General features: G+C 38.9%; 1 protein-coding gene across 1 annotated transcript in view; it reads right to left on the minus strand.

Annotated features, from left to right (window-relative positions):
* The window catches only part of CRYBG3 (crystallin beta-gamma domain containing 3), a 110,620-nt gene that overhangs the window by 33,648 nt on the left and 57,704 nt on the right, over positions 1-19,268 (minus strand). The window contains exons 12-16 of the mRNA XM_065876753.1: positions 16,805-16,931; positions 8,902-9,044; positions 8,670-8,796; positions 7,732-7,764; positions 2,196-2,308 (exon numbers count right to left, since the gene is read on the minus strand). Of these exons, the coding sequence (XP_065732825.1) occupies positions 2,196-2,308; positions 7,732-7,764; positions 8,670-8,796; positions 8,902-9,044; positions 16,805-16,931 (543 nt within the window). The remainder of the gene's footprint in view (positions 1-2,195; positions 2,309-7,731; positions 7,765-8,669; positions 8,797-8,901; positions 9,045-16,804; positions 16,932-19,268) is intronic.

The following is a 19,268-nucleotide window of genomic DNA, read 5'->3' on the forward strand; positions in this document are numbered from 1 at the left end:
TCCAGACGTGCAGGCTCAGCGGCCATGGCTCACGGGCCCCGCCGCTCCGCGGCACGTGGGATCTTCCCGGACCGGGTCACGAACCTGCGTCCCCTGCATCGGCAGGCAGACTGTCAACCACTGCGCCACCAGGGAAGCCCCCAAAAAACTTTTTACACAGTGTGTAGGCCAACCAAGTAACATCTGCTAGATTTACCTGAAACCTACCACATTTGATACGGAGCGGGGGTTAGCAAACTACAGCATGTAGGCCAAATCCACCTCATAGCCAGTTTTCCAACAGCTCACAAGCTAAGACTGATTTTTGCATTTTTAAATGGTTTTAAAAAATTAAAAGAAGATTTTGTGATATGCAAATATTATATACAATTCAAATCTCAACATTCATGAACAGAGTTTCACTGGAACACAGCGATGCTCATTCGTTTATGTACTGCCTACGGCTGCTTTGGTGCTACAGTGGCAGTGCTGAGTAGCTGGGACAAAGCCTGTATGGCCCACAAAACTGAAAATATCTACTACCTGGCCCTTTGCAGAAAATGTCTGCTGACCCCTGGTACAGATGGTAAGGAGGAAAACACACAGCTGAGGAAATGCCCAAAGACAGGAGGAAAGGAGGATAGTACAAGGGTAAAATGGAGTATGGATATAGAAAATGAGATTCATTGATGGTAAATCCTGGAAAAGGAACAGTTTGAACTTGATCTGACTGGTATTAGAGAATGAGTGGGATTTAAAGAAGAGTAGTAAAATATTAAGCTGGACTTTGGGACAAATAACTGGGCTATGATTGGTTTGTGGTAAACACTGGAAATAAGATGACACTGGGGGACTTCCCTGGAGGCGCAGTGGTTAAGAATCTGCCTGCCAATTCAGGGGACAAGCGTTCGAGCCCTGGTCCAGGAAGATCCCACGTGCCGCGGAGCAACTAAGTCCGTGTGCCACAGCTACTGAGCCTGTGCTCTAGAGCCCATGAGCACAACTACTGAAGTCCGTGTGCCACAACTACTGAAGGCTGCGTGCCTAGAGCCTGTGCTCCGCAACAGGAGAAGCCACTCCAATGAGAAGCCCGCGCACCACAACGAAGAGTAGCCCCCGCTTGCCACAACTAGAGAAAGCCCGCACACAGCAACGAAGACCCAATGCAGCCAAAAAATTAATTAATTAAAAAACAAAAAGATGACATTGGAGTGTGGCTCATTAGGGGACTGAAATCCCTCAAGTGGAAGATAGGACCCCTCTACCAGTTCAAGAGAAACGGAGGAGAACGGATGAATCCAAGATATTTTGAAGGGAGAAGAGAGACTTTGATGAGTTATTAGGTAGAGATACTTGACATACAGAGATGCCACTGTAAAGATACATACACTTAAAAGTGGCTAAAATGATAAATTTCATGTTATACATATTGTACCACAATAAAAAATGATACATAGAATATATGTCCTAGAGGGGTGGAATAGGGAGGGTGGGAGGGAGGGAGACGCAAGAGGGAGGAGATACGGGAACATGTGTATATGTATAACTGATTCACTTTGTTATAAAGCGGAAACTAGCACACCATTGTAAAGCAATTATACTCCAATAAAGATGTTAAAAAAAAGGAATATATGTTAGAATATAAGTTGAGAATCACATACAGTCTCATATACATGTGAGAAAGGTCCAGTACGTTGCCACAGTTGGAAGAATACAGAAAAAAACAAAAACGGCCCAACAATCCTGGGTCTGACATTTGGTGTGTGACCTTGGGAAACTAACTCTGAATCAGGGATCCTCATCTGTGAAATGGGGACAATGAATACTTTAAACAAACAAGAAGTTTGTAATTTTTTTTTTTAAATTTAGGAGTAATATGTCTTATCTGGACAAAAATGCTAATTTTTATAGCATTCTATTATACTACACAGTAAACACACAATATAAACATTCAAAACATTTAGGAAATAATCTAAGATAACGATGAGAAAAAAAAACCCACCAAAAATGCTCCCAATGTTGGCTAGTCAGCATTCTATTTCACAGTAGCTTGTAATACAAGCTGGGCAGAGATCATATAGGCAAATTAGCAGTTGACTAATGATTAAATATGTTTATTTCACTGTATACGCAAAAAATAAAGCTAAATCTCTGTAAATTTAAAAGAAATTTAGTTATGTAAACAACAGCAGAAATCATTCCATAAGCATACTTACCAACCCCGAAGAACTTTAAAAGAACATGGCGTGAATGGTGAAGTCAAATCCGAAATTTCTTTGGTAAAATCTATACATTCACCTTGGAACCCTGGTTTACTGAATGCTTTGAGCTATAAGAGCAACAACAATTAAACAGAAAACAGTTGCTTGACATCATCACAAAGCAAATGAAAACCTTTCATTTCATGTACTTATAAAAATTCAGCAAAATACTAGACTCGTGTTTTATTTATTAACAAGGAATCCATGTTAAGGATGACGTTCTCCTTAAACTCAGTTTTTTCCCCTTACGTATTTGCCAGAAGTGTCAAGATTTATTTATCATTCCATCCATCTCTTGCATCAGATGCTGGGCACAGAGGCCTGGAAAATAATTCTACCTATAAGAGTAAATCAGAGTCCCTCCTCTACTAAAATGTGGTCCTTGCCCATTGTATCAAGCAATTATTATCCCCTGTGGTGAGACTACATGTGTAAAATAAGAAGCAATTTGTGCTAAACACGAAGGCGGTTTGGAGTGGTATGAGGTGTGGTGGCTATGCCTTTTCTCTCCCCAAGCCTTCTTGATCCACAGTTAATAAAAGGGAGACGGAGAAAGCACAAGCGCATGCCCATAAGAGAGCATGAGGGTGACTGTGAGACCATAGGAGCTGATGGCAGAGAAGACAATAATGATGGGATTAGTGGAAGATTTATGGTGAAGAAAGATGTCTGTGCCATATATTTCAGCTTACAGGTTCCAGTTTACTGAAGTGTACCTTAAATGCACAGCTTACAGCTTTATATAACTACATTTCTGCTTTAGTCCTTTTTGTCAAGGAAAATTCATGAAGTCTCAACTATAATTCCCTTTAGACCAGAGATATAATCATCTGCAACACTAGTGGCCTTGGATCTCCAATAAGTAAGAAAAAATGAATGAGGCCTACAAATATTTCATAATACAGTGGAGCCCTGAAATAACACGGCCCACAGATCCACCCGGCACCAAGAGGCCTGCGTCGTACCTAAGAGTGCATCATGACCATCTACAGCACCGCCCTCTCTCCTGCCTCGGCTGTCGTGGAGAACAAGGCTTCTCTGAGCAGCTGATGTTCAGCTTCATTGTCCCAAGGGTCCTCTTAGAGACGGGTGGTCTCTGAGTTCTGAGGAATTGTTTCTTAGCTATCTCATTCTGCTCTGACCTTGCTAGGTCTGATATCAAAGCGAAGCCAAAACCAGAAAGCCGAGAGAACCCATCCCCCCCGACCAACCGGGGCTTGCACAATACGATTTCCTAATGTGAAACGAGGCTGTATTCGGAGCATTAAAACACCAAGGGAATCCCTGCCTTAAGGAAGCGTGATCCATCAAGTTCCTGCACCATGGTCCTTTGGTGGATACAGGGGATAGAAAGAAAACGCAAGTCCAAAGCGATACAAACCTCTGGAACGACTGATTCCCTGTATAAGAACAATTCTACATGTCAAGGCAAACTGCCCTGGATTCCTTGATAAGAGCATATATTTTAGTTAGTGGTTTTTCTGACTATGTTTTTTTTTAACTTAAAGGTTTATAAAACATGAGGCTAAAAAGTAAATCACATTTAACTCCCAAAAATGTGGAGTAATTTCTCCTACAGGCAAATATTATCTTTATTCACAGTAAGAATCAGAAAAGGCACATGAGAACAGAGATCACGGTTGTCTGATTCACTACGTGTATTCCCAGTTTGTTGAATTAATCATATTCATATTGCTGAGCCTAAGATTTACACTTCAGTATTTCACCATGAAGTCGTGAAATGTCAAATCCTGGACAACTGACGATGCAAGCTAATCACATTGCAGTTGATGTATGTAACAGCCACCTCTACTTTTTAGTCTCAGTTGTCACACCCAGAAGCATTAAAATTCACACACATACACACACTCACTCTGCCATGAAGTACTGTTTTGATTTGATGATTTAAAATACTCTTTATCCAAATTTTAAAAAAAGGACTTAATACTGACCTGAGTTTATTTTTACCCCCCAAATGAGATATGGTATTGATACACAGTTCACTCAGGATTTGTCCAACCCCAGAAAAGTAACCCCTCATTCTGAGTACCTTACAAATAAATGCCTCAGAACAGAATAATTCTCATAATAATGTTCTGAGGATGGACCACCTGAAACCAACTCTGCACTTTCTAATTATAATAATTAATCTGTGGTTTCTACCCTTGGTGAAATTAAGTGGCAGTGCCTTGGTGAGAATAAGTCCTGTGAAAAGCTAGCTGGATGACTCACTACTTTGGTTTCCTTTCCAGGTTAATGGAGGATAAATTAACAACTTGGATAGGTGGCTTAGAACACAGATGAATAGTCAGTTGAACAAGAAATGAGCTTATTTCAAACTATGCCCATTCCTCCGTGCCATGTGAGCATGGCTTAATCCCTACCAGCACCAAATGGAACTGTATGGAAGAAGAAAAAAAAACAACAACAGTGTATCACTGGTTTCCAAGGTGCCTTTTCACATATCTATCTTTTATCTTCTTTAGAACTACCCTTTGAAGCAGATATTATCACCTCTTTATGATGAAAATTTTGTAGAGATCCTTTGTTTACTATGTACTTTTCATTTATGATATATAGAAATAGATGTAATAGTTCTTCAATATGACAAACTAAAACCTCAAGAACTTAATTACTGAACAACAGTTGTGCTTTCTCAATTTATTCCACAATATCAGAACGTAATTTTTGAACGTAATTTTATTTATTCCAATGCTAAAATAATTTCTCTGAGAAACAATCTATCCTGTCTAAACAAGACTTTCTGCAGCCGTTTGGACTTCCTTCAAATAAATGTACTGATTGTTAAACAAAGAACAGTTTTGTTTCCACTCTTCCATTACATCACATTGTCTCATAATGCAGTGCTATGTAGTTTTCACATTCATTACATATTCAGTAATAATCTTACTTCCCTGTTTACTCATAGAAGGCTTTCTTTACTTAGATAAGTACTACTTCCTGAGTATTTCTGGTCTCTGGATTCTATAAAAATGATCTGGTCGTAGTACCAAAAAAATGTTTTCCTCTACTGCTCTTGAATCTTACCGATATTTGACTAAAACTATTGTGTACTTCTCCTCCATACATGATAACAGTAACCACCACTGTTAAAGATCCTGTGATCGCTCTAAAATTCAATTTGGCCAAATTATCCAATAGAAGAAAATATTCAGTTGCTTTTTCTCAGCTAGAATCATGTATAAACGGGAACAGAGGGCTCAGTACTTAAAGAAATCCAAACTTCTAATTATATTTGCAAATGGACTTTTAAAAGATTCCAGGAAAGAAAGGTCCTTGGTTGGGTCAAAGTGGGGAACTGGTTAGAATTTCTAGAGAATGGATGCCTGACTACAGCCTCTCTGGAAACGAAACTCACTTTTAGAAGATTTAATCTAGTGAGATTTCGGATACTCAGGACTTGCTAAAAGAGAGAGATGAGGACATTCTGAACATAATCCACATTCTGCTTGTTTTTTGTTTTGTTTGGGAAAAAATAAAAACAAAAATAAAATGCCAGCTGCTATGAAGAACTCTATAATGGTCCTGTCATTGTATCAAATATTGTGAGTTGGCAATCAGACTTGGTGATCGATCTTCAGCCACGGGAAAAAATAATCTTCTCAGTAAAAGGTGGTGTTCTGTGTCCCAAAAAAGACATATATCGTCATAATATGCTTACACATCAGCAATAATATTTTTATTAGCATAACTCTCATGCTATATATTAATTTCTACACACATATATCTTCTGGCTTTTCCCTTAAGTGGCTTGAGGTTTCCTTTCAAATCACCAGCAGACAAGAATTCCCTCTCTGACTTGAACTTGAGATGTAACTTCCTCCTTATACCTTAGATAGGGAAATTAACTACCCCAAATGAACACAGCTTCTGCACTGTCAACCTATCACAACTACTTGCGAAGGAGAAAATACCTTCTAGTTACTGAATGGAACCAGACTATCAGCCAAGATCTGTTTGTTTTTATTTGGGTAAATGAAAACAAGCAAAACTTTCTGAATATTTGGTCCAATGGAAATAACAAGGGCTTCGATACTGGGTAAACTAAGGAGGCTTTGTCTGCATGTTACCAAATATCCAGCTGTCATACACTAGTCAGAGACCTTTATTTCACAAGGCAATGGCTGAGCTATGCTGAGAAAAATAAACAGGGCCAATTTCACTGGGTGTTTGCTGCTGCTTACTTTCTCTTCAAGTTGGGCTGTAAATCCTCTGAGCAATCTGCCCCAAACAAGGAAGTTCATAAGAAAGAACAGGGATGTAGGAGGGGGAGAAACAGAGCTTAAAAGAATGTGATTTTTTTATCTGCACTTAAAACTCAGAGAATGTACAGTTTGGAATTATCCTGGTTTACCTCTTAATCTACTCAGGTTGTGTTGATGCATGTGAAAAAGTGCTTTGAAAGTCCACAGTCGGGAGTTTTCTAAGATTCAAAGTAAAGATCTGGCAGGAAGTGTCTCCAGAACAGCAACTGAGTTATATTCAGACAGGAAATGTTCCCAATAGGCCTGAGCTAATCGGAAAATAATAAAACCTGGAAGCATTGTGAACAGAATCACAGTTAAACTACGCTGATTTGAAATATATAAACACTGACATGAACACGAAAAACATACACACTCAGAGAAACAGATTCAGCCTTATGTAAAACTAGCAAACGTCAAATATTAAAAATTAATCATGTATTTGGTTTTCTGAAGAAATGTTTCTAAATTGGTTATTTAAAATGAGACAGGAAGCACTGTAACTCATCCCCTTTCTTTTATGGTTGTACCGCTCATATCATGGTATGTCTTTCTTTGACGTAAAATCTCGGAATTAGATACTGAAAACAATGCCTCTTTTTGCGCTTACTTAAATTCTAAATCTTTGCTTTCTCATTAATAAATGGGAACAAATCCTGACCTTACAGAGTTATCAGAAGCATTAAATAAGCACAATTTCTAGCCCTCAATGGATAATAAACAAACTTTAGGCTCCAGAGTGTTACCCAATCCTTCAAACCATTAACACACTAGAAATAAAGGAGCGGGGCTGCAGTTTTATCTGTGCTTTTAAGGCATACGTGATTTAGGTATTAGAATCGCATTTACATAATAAGCAAGCCATTTCTCCCTGGTAAGTCTGCTCCTCCAGTCAGCGTAACGTACTGTGCTGAATACGAATGTGACACTGAAGAAGGGATGGGCAACAGGAAGGAAGGAGTGGCAGAGGTTCAAGACGAACCCAAAGTGGTCAGTGCTGAAGCTCTAGTAGGAGAAAAAGAAAGGAACCGTGACAAATCCAGGCCAATATGATCAGTAACAAAGATGGGCACTCTTGTGCTCACAGGTTCCTAGGACAACAGAAACTGCCCTGCCATACAGATCCATAAAAGTTATCTGAGGGAAAGGGAAAGACTTGAGAGAAAGGGCATACATTTTTAGTACACAATATAACAATTATAAGTTAAGAATATTTTTACACATACCAAATGTGGAGGCTCATTTATCCCAAGTGGTTCCTGAAACATATATTAAAACATTTAAAAAATTATAATTGTATAATCACAGTTGTCTTTGAAAGTGCTGAAAATCTCCTTTGAAAAATGAAAAAATATATGGTCTGACCAATTTACTAGATTCCTTGAACTGGTTAGGACCCTCAAATAACCTACTAAATTAGCTTATAATAATTTTAATGTTTATTACTAATTCATTTTGAGTAATATTATAGCTAGAAGAAAAATGTGCCCCAATAGTCCATTAGAAAGATAGAGTCTGAACTTGCCAACATTCTCTTTCCCGTCACTATCTCCTGGGCACCCTATTGTTCTGCAGCGTTTCTTATTAACCACACTGGCCACACTCTTTCATAACTTTGTAATTTTGCACATGAGGAGATGATTCCCTCTTGGTGAACTGCCTTTTCTGCCCCACTTCCCTTCCTGGAAAAATTGCTTTCATCCTCTAAGACATGACTCAATGCATCCTCTTCTTGAGGAGAGGCATGGTACCCAGCTCCCCAGGCTCTCCATTCTCCCTTCCTCTGGTCCCTCAGCACTGCCTACACACTTCCTCACTAGTCATACCATAAGCAATTGTGCATATGCCTGTCTTCTCTAAGAGACTGAGACAGGGCAGTCTTATTCATCTTTCATCTCCAGTGATCAGTCCTGTCTGACACAGCAAAGGCACTAAATAAATGCTACTGAATGAACTGATCAAATTACAGAGTACCTAATCATCGAGGTGCTAATGCCATCTACTAGCTCTCTATGGAATCTGCAGAAATCCATATGCTGTTTCATTTTCTCTACAGATACATACAAAATAATCCAACAGCTCCACTTTATAAAAGCCTGTTCCATGTGTTCAATTGTATGCCATTACATGTCACTGGCATTGGTTATGTTCACATTTAACTCACCAGTTGGACAGGTCGTATTGACATGATTATATTATTTGATCCTCCCCAGTCAAAAAAGCATTTGTATTTCCCTTTCTCTAAAATGTATTGTTCTCCACAGAAGAACTTCTGCTGGTAGGCAACCCATCTAGCAGGATAAAAAGTAAAAAGAACTGAGGTGACACAGAATCGAGCAACCAATAATTTTAAACACCAAAGAAGCTCTAGGTTCTCAGAATAGGAGACAACTTACACGCCACTTTTAACGTGAATGGATCTTGTTTCACTGCCAAAACCCATTTCTTCTAAGTCAGAAATTTCCTGATTTGTAATGTCAATAAACTTCCCACTTTCTAGATCAGATTCAAACAGTGTGATAGAAGATTCTATGAAATTCTAAAAGGAAGAAGAGGAAAGTTTAGGAGAACAATGGTATTTTGTTTTACAGATTGCTGTATTTTAGCAAATTTTCACATACTTGTGGGATAATTTTTACACAAATAAATCCAGGAAGAATTTTAAATGGCACGGAAAACAATTTTAATAGTCATTACTCCTATATACTTTAAAGAAAAAAAATAAGTCTGAATTTACTTTAATCAGGAAAACACATTTTTATGAAATTGGAAATTAGTCAACAGTTAGTAAATTGCCAGGACTTACAGACTGTCACATATAACACTAATTGTAAAGGAAACTAAAGTCTCACTTGTGCTTAAAAAGCAAAAGCCATATGAACCCAGAAGTAAACACATGATGTACTGTGGGCATTGTGGGAGAGGATTTTATGAGCTTAAATGTAACAGAAAAAATAAAATCCGCCTGACAAAATAATTGTTCTTTAAAAATTAAAATCAGAGGACATCTCCGTATAGTCAGACGGCATATTTACAACAAAAATAACAGAAAGATTCTAAGACCCAACTTGACAATCAGCAAAAGGCACACATAATTCACAAAAAGATTAATGTTAAAAACAAACAGATGTACAATTTCACTCATAAAAATGAAGAAATTCAAATTAAAACAGATACAATTTCACTTTTTAAGTTAAGAAAGGTCTAAAAACCCAGTTTTACCAGGGAACGTTCCTGGTGGAAATATAAATTTTACAGCTACTTTAGAAAATAATTTAGATATATATTTCAAAGACTGAAATGGTTTACATTCTTTGAGTCTGAAATTCCTTTTTTCTTAAGTTTCCTAAAACTAAATGATAGCCAATTTATATGCAAAGATGAATTATTTATCATAGCGAAAAGCTGTAAAAAGTGTAAGTGCCCAAAAGATTTACAAACATAAACCTTTATGCATCCACTGCTTGATGGAATAAATACAATTAAGCAGAGTTTTTAACAAGCTAACAGTTAAAAATTATATCATACACTTACTAGTGGCCAGGAGCTTTACATGCCTTATTTCCAATGTGATTATATTACTGTCACTCCCATTTTACAGCTAACAAAATTGAGTAACTTGCCTGATATAACACAGCTACTGAGTGGCAGAGATTGAATTTGAGTCCAAATCTGTCTATTTGTCTACTCTAAACTCTTAATCACTGCCAGATGTAAATGTAAGGATGAAACAGTAGGACAAAAACTAAAACTTAAAAACTTGGTAAGATTACAAGTTCTCAAAAAAACCACAACTTTCATCAAAAAAAGACTAGAAGAAAAAAAAGAAAATACCAAGACTGGTTATCTTTGGGTACAGATGTTGAACAATTTTACCCTGTATTTTTTTCAAAACCTTATAATAGGTATATTTTTAAATGGAAAATACAGAATGCATTAAAAAAACAAAACAAGAGGGACTTCCTTGGTGGTCCAGTGGCTAAAACTGCACTCCCAATGCAGGGGGCCGCGGTTCAATCCCTGGTCAGGGAACTAGATCCTGCATGCCCCAACTAAAAGATTCCCACATGCTGCAGCTAAAGATCCCGCGTGCTGTACCTAAAGACCTGACACAGCCAAGTAAATAAATAAATATTTTTTTAAAAAAAACAAAAAACAAAGACTCTTCCTTTCTGCCTACTATATTTCATTGTTTGTAACTCAAGTCTTAGACCTATGGAAAAAAGTTATCAGCTTCTATACATCTCAAACACTATCAAATTTCTCATTATGATTATTATTATAAATATTATCTAAGATTTCTAGTATAACCATTCATTTTATATGAACAAGCAAAACAGTGTCCAATAAAAACAAAGCATCTATGAGGAGAGAAAGAAAATACATTTTAAAAAAAATTCTCTTGCACTTACAACTTGTCAAGTTTGAAGGATTTAAAAACTGCTAACACAGCTGGGTCAAATTTCATTTGAAATTTTAAAAGATAAAGGCTTTTTACCAGAAATTTTTATTATAATTTCTAACCCATATTCGTGTTCTCAATTCCTCCTTGAGAGTAAACATGTGCAAACTGAGAACACCTGTCACCTTCATTACTTTCTCATGGTTCTTAAGAAAACGGGAGCAGGGTGGATTTATTCTTCATGACTCCCACCATCCCTCATTTTATTAATAGAACACTTTTCAAAACACTTGCACTTGTTATCTCTTTTGAGCTCCCTTAAAACCTTATTTTACATATATATGCGTATATATACACATATGTATACATATACGTGCACATGTACACATAGATGTCTATATCTATCTTGTTACAGATATAGATCTGCCATTTTCCAGATACAAATCTAGAATATACATATATTAAATCAAGGCTTCAACATCCTAGAAGAGATTTTCCTTAAGGTGTCCAGGACAAGCCTCCCCAATGACATTTTACAGCCTGGACGCCACATCAACAAACCTGGTTATATTGACAACATAAACTTCCATCATCCAAGGAACACAAACATGCCTCCGTTTCTTGCAACCTGAAAGTGTGTAAATAGCTCCAGGCGGCTGTGAGAATACAATGCGGTAATGACAACTGAAGGCGCCCATCTGAGTCCTGGTCAGGAACTGGTATCAACAGCCGCTGACCAAGTCAGGCCCCATGACAATGGGCAGGTCTTCAGCAGCTCTCACACGTGGACCCCTCCTCCCATACTCTGGTGATTCTGGAACGCTCCATCTCTGCTTTTATCTCCTCTGCCCCTACAACTGTTCTCTACTCCCTGTTAGGGTTGTAGGAATTGAGTGGGGATAAGCTGACATAAACCATGGGTCACTGCGTCACGCTGGAGTGAAACGGGACAAAGACAAGCACAGATATGTGCACATGTGCTGGGACTGTGCCTTTTCATTGAGAAATCACTTGTGTTACGGTGTCATGGACTCTACTTGAGCACTGATTTGCACAAAGCCTACTGTGTGGGTCGTGGGAGAGTGGCGGCAGTGAGGAGGGTGAGCTGGGAAGCAGGCTGAAGGTGCAGGCCACTTGGCAATGATGCAGCCGGGAGCTGAGCAGAGGAGGAGGGACCCACTGCCACAGGACGCAGTGCCGAGTACAAGTGCTGGCAGCACATGGGTTCACAAATAAATTTACTCGTGTGGCTTGAGTTTGTGTCCTTCCTACTCTGGCTACCATTCCCAGAGATGTGGCCAAAGGCCACAGGAGACTCCTAAGTGACATCGTTCTCTTTTTTAATCTCCTGCTTTTGTTTATTCATGCCTTGTAGCTTCTGCCTTCCATCTTTTTCTAAGTATGTTTCTGAGCCAGGCTTCGGTCTTTGACCCCCTCTGCATTTTTCACTCAAACCTACCAAATATACAGTATCTGATCCAGTTGACTAGTTGCCATCGATATGGTGTCCCTGCTGGTCAGAGCTCTTAACTCCAAGCCAGATCCAGTCATCTGGGGCTAAATCTCAAGGGTCACATGTATAAAGTATGGGATAAAATATGCCAGAAAACACAAAAACAAAAAACCAAAACTTCTAACTGCCTTGCTCAGGAGGTGACTGCCACAGGACACAAGTCCTGTGAGGTTACTAGGTTATTCTAGGTTATTATCATTCTGACTATAAGCACAATTACATAATACTTAAATTTATCAAATAACTTTGAAAGTCACACAGATTTAAGTGGACCTCTGTTGCTCCAGAAGGATGAATAATGATGTAACAACCTCAAATCTGTACTCCATTTTGTATTTTTAAAGAACTTAAATCCAATGAAAAATCTGGGTAGTCTAATATGGTTTCAGGTACAGTACTCCCCACTGTTAGAGCAAGCTAATGAGCCATTGCTTCAGGACCAAAAATAAGTCTTAAGGATCAGTAACTTGATTATTCTTAAATTCCATAAAATCCCTCAGTTCATTGGGCCCTGGAACTCTTACGCTACAACCCCCCGGGGTGGGCAGCGTAATACGAGACGCCAGCTGAGATCTGGTGTATCCGTTAATTTAGGAGACATAACAGTGTCTGCTGTACACCACCTGGTTTCAGAGATCTGAAAAGAGGCCCCAAGTCTGAAAATCATAACAAAAGCAAATCCAGAAGTTAGGCTAGTAAGAAACTGAGGGAAAACAAGCATCCCAAGAAAGTTTTATAGAGGAAGCCAAGGAATAAAAATTCCTTCTTTAATCCCTGGAGTCTAAATACTGCTATATCCCTTCTGGTCCTTTTCGCTTTAGAAAGTAATCAACTCCAAGTCAACATATCTGCCTGACTCATTTGGAATTAGAAACACATTTCTGGTTGTCCTCTCCAAAGCAATCCATGACACAGATCACGTTATCCCTAAGGAACATATCCAGGATCTGACCTTCGCAGATCCAGAGTGTTCCACGCACTACAGCCAGGATGTTAGAAGATTGCATTGTGTTATGCAAATTTTCTGTCCTCTATTTTCTATTATTTCAGCTTAGATCTTAAATGCAGTGCTTCACTCTTCCCAGGTTAGAGACCTCTGAGAGTCTACATGGGGAAAAGATGTCTCACATCAACTCTGCCTGCTAATCACATAGGTTGACACAGGTGACAACCCCAAGAGCTTTAAATCCTATTTCTAACAATACTGTATCATATATTTAAAATTTTCAGAGGGTAGATCTTATGTTGTGTCTTACAGCACAAAAACATTAATAATAATTATAAACAGGGCACGAGGAAACTCTGAGAGGAGATGGATATGTCTATGGCCTTGATGGTGGTGATGGTTTCATGGGTGTATACTTATTCCCAAACTCCTCAGTTGTATACAAAAAAATATGTACAGGTTTTTACATGTCACTCATACCTCAATAAAGTGGTTTTAAAAAAAGAACTCCTCCCCAATTATATGCTATACCTGGAGAGTATAAAATATTTCATCTGAAAACATTTTCGTGAACATACATTTAAATTATAAATAATCTGAAAATTATGTAAATATTTATTATACATGTGTATTAGTCTGCAGAGTAACTATACATTTATAGCTACAAATGAAATGCTAATAATCCTTTGGCTGAATGAAATTCCAGCTTTCCACTCTTGAAGTGCTTAAATTTTTTACTCTAATCATTCTGTAACAAAGAAAAATGGGTAATATGACATGGGCTCTAGAGTAAGACAGACTGCCCCTCAGATCACAGCTCTACACTCGGGCACAGTCCTGAACACCTTAGATCCTCAGCTTCTGTATCTATAATATGGGAATCATGAGTCTCTATCTCTTCATCTTTGTGAAGATTAAGTGCAAGTATGCATGTAAAGCCATTAATAAGTACCTGAAAATGTTAGGATTATTATAATGAGGATTATGCTAACATCTTTACAAGGTAAACTAGTCCTAATTGTTTTTTTTTTTTGGCTGTGTTGGGTCTTCATTGCTGTGCGTGGGCTTTCTCTAGTTGCCGCGAGCGGGGGCTACTCTTCGTCGCGGTGCATGGGCTTCTCACTGCAGTGGCTTCTCTTGTTGAGGAGCACGGGCTCTAGGGGCGCGGGCTTCAATAGTTGTGGCGCATGGGCTTAGTTGCTCCGCGGTCTGTGGGATCTTCCCCGACCAGGGCTTGAACCCATGTCCCCTGCATTGGCAGGCGGATTCTTAACCACTGTGCCACCAGGGAAGCTCCATAGTCCTAATTTTTTAAAAATCTAATTTAAAAAGATTTTCTTTGAAGGAAAGTCTTACTTATTTGTACAAAAACTGTGTCATCATTTTTGTAAATACCCAAAACTTTTGTTTGCAGAGGTAATTGACATGCCAATCTCTGCTCATTTTTCCAACATATTTTATCATAGACTGTCTATATCAAATATCTCCTAAAATTTTAGCTACATAGTTATACAGTATTTTTAATTTTTACATCTTCTACTATTGGGAGAGTTCAACTAGTGAAATCTTGGGGTTTTGGTTTGTGTTTTGCTTGTTTTAGTCATAGTCATCTTTGGAAGATACCATCATATTCACTGCTGAACATTTCTAGGAGCAACACTTCCACCCAACTCTTGTTTTTAAATCAGGAGGGAAAATTTTAAAAATTACTCAATACTAGGTGGAAGATGCTTTGAATCACAACCCTTAGCTTCCTCGACGCGTGTGGTCACAATGACCTAAAAGAAACAAATGGCTGTATCGTGTTTTGTCTGGCTCGCCTTTTAGTGCTCAAGTAAGGAGTAGCTATGTAGAGAAAACCCGTGGCCCTTGTACATTAGAATTGTGAACTAAATACCTCAAAAGCTATCTATCCATTGCTCATGCAAACTCAGTGCCCAATCTTCAGTGGACTGTGCTACATTTCTTTTTGGTAGAACCGGTTTCCAACTCACTTTCTTACCAACAATGATCACTCATGGGAAAAAAAAAAAGCTCTCCTGTTCCCTGTGCTTCTTCTCTCCCATTCGGGCTCCTCATGCCTGAACAGGTGAGGGTTTGCACCAGTGGTGTTGGTGGCCCCCGGCAGACAGAAACTTAAGGAACAGAGCACATAACCCCTGTGCTCATGCAAAGCCCACGTGGACCCAATAATCACCCTTCACTTCATTATCAATTCCTTCTAAAGGAGGCTTTGGAGGTTATGCCAGATAGTTTAGAGTCTATATGGGTAAAGATTATTTTGGAAATACACTGCGGTGGTATAACTCCTGAATTATGAGAAAACATGCTCCTCTGAACACACCAAAAAAGTCTCCAGAGCTGGTCAGAAAAATGAGCAACATTTGAGAAGCCCTGATATCCTGCAGAACTCTCTAACATCAGCTTCCGCCTGGAGTCCTGGAACATTCTAGACCTCCTGCCTCCAGGCTCACTTACCTTCTTCATCTCATGCCAAGAAGGTCAGGAAGAAAAGTGTGGGCTCCTCAACATGGCATATAAGGCCCTTTGTTACCTGGCTCTGGACTCATCTTCCCAAAGTTTTGCCTAATATCCCGACTTTGCTGCATTTCCAAAACACACCAGCTTCACTGACATGAGGGTTTCTCAACCGCAGCACTATTAGCATTTTAGGCTGATGATTCTTCGTGGTGGGGGGCTGTTCCGTGAATCGCAGGGGTTTAGCAGCCTCCCTGGCCTCTACCCGCTAGATGTCAGTAGCATGCCATACCACCCCCCGCCCCCCGCCCCAAAGTCATAAGAGTCCAAAATGTCTCCAGACACTGCCAAGTGCCCCCTAGGTAAGATCACCCCCAGCTGAGAACCACTGGCTTACATCCTTGCCTTTTTATATGCTAACCTCTTGCTGAAACACCTGTCTTTCCTCCTCACCCTGTCCCCAAATTTCTTCACTTGGCTAACTCTCCAACTTGAAATTTCAACTCAGCTGCCCTCTTTTCCTCTCTACTTCCAAGGGGAAGTCCTTGACCTTTCTCTGGGTATCCTGAGTACTTTGTGCTTAATCCAGGCATAGTCAAACAATATCAAACATTTATATAGGTGCTATCTACCCTATCACTGCCTGCTCTGCGAAGGCAGGGACTGAGTCTCTGGCCACCATATCTCCAGCACCTGACACAATACATCTAACAAAACACACGTTGACCTGATTAAATCTACCTTCCATGATTATGGAATCAATGGATGAAAACTAAACATAAATATTCTATATTAATCATGGCAGTTAAGAAAGGCAAGCAAGTCACAAAAGCCGTTCAGTTTAATGCTCTCAGGTATTAGAAACATTTTATAATCTTATGTTCTACCAGAGGTCATATCCAGTTTTCATGGAAAGCTAAAAAAAAAAATAGAAAATTAAGAACAAGGAGGCTAACTCACAGCTTGTAAGTACCGGAAAGACAAGATGGAACCACTTAACGCCCCACAGGTACTACTGTCTTCAAAATCTCCTTCTTCAAGCAAGAACTGCTGGCCTTTAAAATGTTCTTTTTCATAGGCAACCCACCTAGAAACACAGAGGACATCCAACTGAGTCATTAATAAAACTGCAGGCAAGAAAGCGAGAGAGAAAATCATCATAAAGCACCGAGTTGCACATCACCATATTTTAAAAAGCAACACATTTATTTTGCTACCATTTACAGAGACAAACAAATGGTGTATGCCTCATGGATCAACAGTTTTTATAGTTTGGAGGCTTTTCCCAACAAAAGGTTAACTGTTGTAGAACTGCAACAGAGGAACTCTCATTAAATGTTTGCAGCATGACCCGATACTACATCTCAACGTGGTCGGAGAATAGTTTGCCGAGTAAAAAATAATGGAAAGCACAAATAGCCAATGAGAAATAGTGCAAGCCCACACTGAGATTCAAAGATAATCAGTCTTATTTTTCTGATTAAGCCCTGCTGGAACCCCAGAATGATTACTATATTAAATATTTATTTAGGGTTTAAATCAAAGGAACCCGTCACCAGCTTCAGATCTGAAACACATTACAGGTGGGTTTAGCAAGCAAGAACTGGGAAATGCGACTGGGCTGGTATTAGCCCTCGTGGCCTAAATATATACAAAGACTCCTGTAAATACGTATGGGTAGGAAATGTTGCTCCCACTAGTTTATCAGTGGTGATGATGGAAACTGGAAGCACTGTGGCAGTCTTTCCAGGGACACAGGTTTCTTGACTTCTAAAATTATCAGTACAGAACACTGATAAACACCGTTAGTCATTAGTCCTCCAGGAAACTTACCTTTATTTGGAGCAATCCACAGTAGCTAACGCAACGTGGGCATAGATGGTTCAAAACACACGTTGACCTGATTAAATCTACCTTCAGCTGGCACTGTGTAACTAGAGTGGGACCCCCCCTCCAATGGGGCAGAGTTCAAGGGTGACTGTTTTGGGCTCCTGGGTTGGGGACCTCTGAATTCTGGAGCTTGATAAAATGAAGCCAGGTAGGGCTGACTACAATTATTTTGGGAAGATACAAAAAATATTCCAAAGAACCATTTTCATAGGGTACAAAAACAACAGTAGCCACTCAGTAATCATGAACCTGTCTCCAATTTCCTTAGTGCATATGGCAGGGTAAGGGTCCACGTGAGTTGGAAAAAACATTTTATACATCTTCATTAATTTGTAATATATACAGAAACTAACACTATTTTATTCTTAAACATGTGAAAATAAATTTCACACGAAAACTTTCAAATTCTAAGTTTACATAAATGTGGCTATTCGAAACATGCTTTTAATACACCTGAATGGGAAAAATAATATAAGATATAGAAGATCTAATATTAAAGGACAGATCAGCAATTATTACATAATGACAGTTCAAAAATCTTCTGCCCAGCTTTTCTCAATAGAGAAAGTTTTGATTAGTATTCAATTTATATATCTGGGATATTTAAGAATAGATGTTACCTGAGAAAAATTAAGACACATCAACCTCACTTTCCCTAGACCCCTCGAGACAAGACAGAGGTGAGGAAGAGTTCCTATTACTTACAGATAAAGTTCAAAAGTTAAAAGTGAAAATAATGAAATAGAGAAGCAGTAAAACAAAACAAAAAAATAGTAGAAATTGTGAAAAAATAACGAAGTCAGCTGTTCATCTTTAAATTAGGACATCACATTTTTTCTCCTGCAGGTGTCATATAAAAAATGAAAGTGTGTATACTGTTTTACCAGCCATAATATTTTGAGATTTTTATAAAATAACTGCAAATACACTTAGAAAATAACAATGCAAATCACTATATAGTTAATGATAAAACCATTCAGATCCTAAAGGAAAGAAAAGGCAAAAAATATTTTATATCAGGATTAACAAGAAGCATGTGTGTCCACAGATCAGAGAACACTGTAACTAAATACAACACAATAAAAATTTGTTTATCTATAAGAGCTGTGTTTTTCAAGCCTCTAATAAAATTTTTAAATTCAAAGATAAGGAATTAGCTGATTACTAATATGTCAGACTCAGACAGGCTGGAACCTGGGACCCTTCGCTGCAGTGCTGCAATGCTTGCACCTGAACAAACCTCTCCTGGAGCAACAAAATACAAAGAAACTATATGGGACTAAAAATAACTGAGTACATGTGCAGTTGGGGCAAATTCTGAACAAAAGATACAAAGAGACCAGAAAACACAACTGCCACTTTTGAAGTGCCTGGAGCAAAGGCAGGGGGCTGGGGAGAAAAGGCAGGGCACTGCCCATGCCCCCTGCACACAACACCACCTAAGGGGTGGGCAAACTACCTAAGCTACCCCTCGGGCTCAACCCCTGGACACACCCTTACCCTCACCCCATATAAGGAACAAGCTCACCACCCG

The sequence above is a fragment of the Phocoena phocoena genome, chromosome 4 (genome assembly GCF_963924675.1).
Source record: "Phocoena phocoena chromosome 4, mPhoPho1.1, whole genome shotgun sequence".
Taxonomy (NCBI): domain Eukaryota; kingdom Metazoa; phylum Chordata; class Mammalia; order Artiodactyla; family Phocoenidae; genus Phocoena; species Phocoena phocoena.